Raw genomic sequence first — 5,624 nt, 5'->3', positions numbered from 1 at the left:
AAATCATTAGATATTTTTCTAGATTGACATCAAAATCAATAACACAGTACCTATTGCAATTGTAATAATACCAAACTTTGTAATTATTGTTGTAGGTCGTAACAGTCCTGGTTTTACTTCAAAGTCGTGACCATTATCATCAAGAACGTCTCATCTCATTTTCTCAACCATTTTATCCTCACTAGAGTTGCAGGGGGTGCTCGAGCTTATCCTAGCTGATTTAGGGCCAGAGGCAGGTGACACCCTGAATTGGTGGCCAGCCAATTGCAGGGCACAAGGACACGAACAACCATTCACACTCATACTTAGGGGCAATTTAGAGTGTCCAATCACCCTGCCATGCATGTCTTTGGATTGGAATGTGGGAGGAAACCAGATTACCCGGAGAAAACCCACACAGGGCTGGGTAGAAAATGCAAACTCTACACAGGTGGAACGACCTGGATTTGAACCAAGCCCAAGAATGTGTCAATATTAAATGAATCCTGTCTGCAGAAAAGAGTAACCAGAAACTCGGCGGTGAGTCAGCCTCACAGTTCTAGGGTCAAGGGGTCAATCCCAGGTGGTCGTCAGAGAGTGGAGTGTGGGTGTTCTCTCCGTTGCTTGCGTGGGTTTTCGCAAAGGTACTCTGCTTTCCTCCCACATCCCCAAAACATGCGCCGAAGGCTAGTTGAACACTCTAAGTTGCCCCTAGGTCTAAGTGTGGGATTAACTTTGCCCATAGTTGGCTGGGATAGGCTCCACAACTCCCCCCTCTTGTGAGGATAAGCAGTTCAGAAAATAATTGAATGCCCTGTTGAACCTCAGAATGTAAGGTCAGTAAAGATTTTCATCCATTCTTTCATTTTCCATGCCGCTTATCCTCACGGGGGTCGTTGCAGACGTGCTGGAGTTTATCCTGGCTGACTACCGGTACTAGGCAGGGTACACCCTGAGTTGCAGATTAAATAATATTTTATTTTTTGGGTATAATTGTGAAACAGCAGAGTTTGATGTATTTTTTCTTCTTAGTAGTCCATGGCTCTATCTATGTGTCAGACACAACCCTCACTACAAATGCCCATAAGCTTCCCACTGACACGCCCGGTCCACCAGTGGCCAATCAGAGCAAAGAAAGTGCACATTAGCTCCAGTCAGCTGCATTTTAATGAGAAATGGGATTTTCCAGAGGGGCTAATAAAAGGAGTAACTAAAATGGCTCATAAAATGACAGTCTGGGCACATTCGGAGCAAAATGTTGTGCTAACCTGGTAAAATGGCATCAGAGATTATGAAAAATAATGTCAAAATCATAAAGTTAAGGGCACCTATAACAATCCTTGAAAGTGTCTTACGTTCAGGATATCATTTGGATTGTTTCCACAAGGAATATATCATTAGACAGTTAATGAATTCAATATATTTCTGTATGTGATTTCATTCAGTATCTTACACTATCATTTTTCATATAATATGTATTAATTTAATGCTATCATGATGGTTTCTTGATCCATTACATTCCATTTTTCAATTTTACATGGAAAAACATTGTTGCTAGAATTGCAAGATGAGACAAGCACTCACCCACACATGTTGAGCCATTCAAATAAACTTACCCTAGTACTTTATTATCCCTAATAGCCCAAGGCTGCACACTTATGATGCGCCTAAGCCACCTTTATACACATTGCCTCTGGAGCAAAAATCATTTCAGTTTTTAAAACAATGTGGTAAAGTTCCTCACTGGTAAAATGTCCCCTGAAATAATGCCGCAGAGAGGAAATGATGTTTATTTTATAAGGTGTGTTGTTTATTAGAACAACAGATACACTAACTGCATTTAACCATTTGGTCACATTGGTTTGCATTGTTACTGTTAAGTTTTTACATTCAGGATCATAATAATAACACAATACAAATTTAAAATTGACAAATAAATTGTGTTATTTTGTAATGCGGCAGATTATGGTCATGCCCAACTGTTTTGGCAAATAATCTGTTCAATCCATTTATCAGCTAATGTGGATCAACCTTATCAAAATGTAAAACAAAGCCGTGACAAACGGAGTAAGCAAAATTATGCCAATTCATTGTTTTTTGTTGAAAGTTTAGGATAAAAAGAAAAGAAGAGAAAATAGGACTTTGCATCTTATTCACCATAACAAACAATAGGACAGACATTGAGGCAGAGCCATGTAATAGTGTTGCGAAAGCTCAAGAGCAAAGCAAGTTGAGTGCACAACAGAGTGAGAGTGAGCCAGAGGACAATGGTGATAGTGCTTTATATGAGAGAGAACAAATAGCAGGAATGAGTTACAGTTGAATATCCTGCTAGCGAAGGCTTAGCATTGCATTCAGATAAACAAACATGCAACCGTCTGAAACGGAATACTATAATTTGTTGTCCGTTATAATTTGCTGCCTTTGCTGCTTTTCAGGTAATTAAATTTAAATAAGGTACTGCATAGAGCCAAAATTGAATTAATCATTCCAATCAATAAACATCACACATTTAAATAAAATTGCTACAGTATTTTAAAAACTATGGATTTGTATGGGGGTGAAAGAGTGGTTAACATGTGTGAGATCGAGGGTTTAATACCTGTGGGTACGCGGTTTGCATGTTCTGCCCAAGGTTTCGTGGGTTTTTTCCATATACGCCGCCAGTTTCATCCCACATCCTGAAAACATGCACAATAGGCTGGTTGAACACTCTAATATTTGTCCTAGGGTATGAATGTGAGTGTGAATGGTTGTCTATCCCCTTGTGACCTGAGATTTTCAACATTTCAGAAACCAATAATATTGATGCATAACAATGAAATATAATAGACTGCTGTTCCTTGTAGAGTTCTGGGAAGATTGAAAAGAATACAATCCACTCATACTGTTAACACCTTTTCTTCAATTTCACCACCAAATATTACCTCGTGACAATAAATATATATATATATATATATATATATATATATATATATATATATATATATATATATATATATATATATATATATATATATATATATATATATATATATATATATATATATATATATATATATATATATATATATATATATATATATATATATATATATATATATATATATATATATATATATATATATATATATATATATATAATATTGTCAAGAGGTAATATGTGTATACTATATACATATAGGTAATACTTGTGGTCTAACGCGAACCCACTAAAGTTGGCTGTGTTCCAATTAGGTAAGAATAATCCGGTGGTTGTTTTAAACTTAAAGTATTCATACAGGGTGTGTTCTTTCCAAGTTGTTTATAATACGCCTTCCCGCCTGTTGAACCCTGCATATTGTGCTATTAAATTTAATTTAATATCTTTGTACTTGTATAATGACCAAAAAAAGTTTGCAATCAATTCAAAGATGACGTGCCCAACTGTAAGGTTGAGCCAGCTTGAACAGTTTCACCTTTTGCGTCAGAGATATTACACAATTTCGATAATTACACCGTTGTGTAAAATTCAGATTTAAAATCCACAACTGCTTATAAGCCTACCTTCCTAACGATAATTGTGTCCCTGAAAATGAAATTGAATTTTTAATCCCCATTTTTATGATGGCCAGTTTTATATCGCCATAAATGAGAACAATGTTTCCTCGTGTTCTGCAATACAAGGAAATCTTCAAGGGGAAGTACGTTTGAAAAAAAGGGTGTGTTCACAGGTGTTCAAGCCCTTGTCTCTGGCCAGTCATTGTTGTACTCATGCAATGCTTATAAAAGGCCAAGGTGTGATTCATCAGACTGAAACAGACGCTACACTGTGAGCCCAACATTTCAGCCGTACAGAAAATTGGCAAAGTTGGGAAAAAGGATGAAAACTTCTCTTCTTTTGTGGCTTTTTCTTGGACTTTGGACATTGGAAATTTCCACCCTGGTTAATTGTAAGTGGCATTTTTTTCTGTCCTTGCCTTCTCTCCACCAATATATTCTTTTAAAAAGTGGCATATTTTGATGGAGCTTTAGCAAACTATCAATTTTATCCAATCACCTATTTTTAAATGTCATTTTTGTTTAGAGTTGATTCAGCTTTGCTATTCCAGTGGCATCTTTTTTGTCAACAATGATTTAGTGCTTCCGTTGCTACCACCTGAAGGGCTCTTAATTGTTCACCCTACTTTTTAAAGGGTCTAATGTTTTACTGTTGGAGTGCAGACTTCATTAGTACCCCTGCGTGTCACACTTGTTCTTGATTTGGGACTATGAAACTGAGCAAAAGAGGGAATACTCACTTTTGTGCTCTCGTAATTGCATAGTAAATGACAGCATTGAATAAGATGAGGTAATTTGAACCCTATTTTGAATAAGGAAACATACACTCATCGGGTTAAACGTGAGAATGAACCATAATATTTAAACGAGTTGACCATAAAATTCATGTACGCTTCATTATGAAGTGACAAATTAATAATGAATTCATTATTCCCAGTTTGCGATGTTGCATTTACTTCAACTTTTGAGTCATGTTTATAATGTGAGCCAAGAGTGAGATTGACTCAACTTCCAATGGAACTTCCTCACATATGAGTAATCACCCAGGTTAATAATTATTGTCACACCTTAACAAAGTAGACTATGATGGAATACTTCAATCCGAGAGTAACCTCCTTTGAGGTCGTGTATTACTGCTCAGAGAAAAAAACTTTCCACGTCATGTCTAGGTAAATATTTGTGGTAATCCTTGTTTTTTTCCATATCTTTCCCCCCACAGCTCTGCCCGGAATTCCCATTAAATTTGAGGAGGATGTTTTACGAGAGGCTAAAACAGATGGGTTTCTTGTTGAAGATTATTTCCCTTCGTCAGTCATATCTGAATCACTTCAAGAAAACACAACCACTCAACAGTCCAACCAAACATCCTTTGGCATTGTAGAAGATAGTCATAATCAAAGTCTGCTGAACGAGACCGACGAGGGCAGCGCATCAGGTGACTGGCCCTTTCAGCCGTGGGATAATGGGTATTCAACCACGAGTAAAAAGGATTTGTCAAGTTCCGACTCAACGACTACATCTTTGTCAGAGACAAATGTAACCCAGTCAAGTAACACCACTGAATGGACTGTGCTCTCTCAAACTGATGATTCCGAAGGTTTTTATTCCGGGTCTGGAAACGGTGACATCCTAGACCAATATTTTACAATACCGCCAAGTATGAACTTTTCTGAAGGTGATGTTGTAACGACACCTTTCATTAACACAAGACAGGAGGGAGAAGATGAAGCTGAAAGATCAGGGTTTAAAATGCTAAAGAATAAAGGAAGAGCCGGGATATTTGAATTCCCATCAGTTCAAGGTAAACATCCTTTGAAGATCCATAATATCATGATATTAACATTCTTTTTCTTTTTTCTTTCTCCAGTACCAGGGACAGACAGTTCTCCAACAGCAGAGCAACACAAAGGACACGTAACACCTGGTACTTGTCAAATAAATTCCCATTTGTTCATGTCCTGGAATTGTTTTAAATACATTATTTAATTAAATCCACCTCTTCCCTATCATTAGAATGGATAATCATCTTAGGTTTTGTTGTTGGAGTTGCAGCATTGGTGATGCTTTGCGCTGCTATTGCAACCAGAGACAAGTAAAACTTGTTT

At 37.0% G+C, this 5,624-nt stretch overlaps 1 protein-coding gene across 1 annotated transcript in view; it reads left to right on the top strand.

The window, feature by feature from the left end:
* Window positions 1–330: 330 nt before the first annotated feature.
* The window catches only part of LOC144194014 (uncharacterized), a 6,409-nt gene continuing 1,115 nt past the window's right edge, over window positions 331–5,624 (top strand). Inside the window, exons 1-5 of the mRNA XM_077712749.1 lie at window positions 331–815; window positions 3,693–3,911; window positions 4,739–5,320; window positions 5,387–5,443; window positions 5,533–5,611. Of these exons, the coding sequence (XP_077568875.1) occupies window positions 3,842–3,911; window positions 4,739–5,320; window positions 5,387–5,443; window positions 5,533–5,611 (788 nt within the window). The 5' untranslated portion in view covers window positions 331–815; window positions 3,693–3,841. The remainder of the gene's footprint in view (window positions 816–3,692; window positions 3,912–4,738; window positions 5,321–5,386; window positions 5,444–5,532; window positions 5,612–5,624) is intronic.

Source organism: Stigmatopora nigra, chromosome 3 (genome assembly GCF_051989575.1).
Source record: "Stigmatopora nigra isolate UIUO_SnigA chromosome 3, RoL_Snig_1.1, whole genome shotgun sequence".
NCBI lineage: Eukaryota > Metazoa > Chordata > Actinopteri > Syngnathiformes > Syngnathidae > Stigmatopora > Stigmatopora nigra.
The sequence above is the reverse complement of the archived record's forward strand: the minus strand, read 5'-3'. Positions and strand labels throughout refer to the sequence as shown.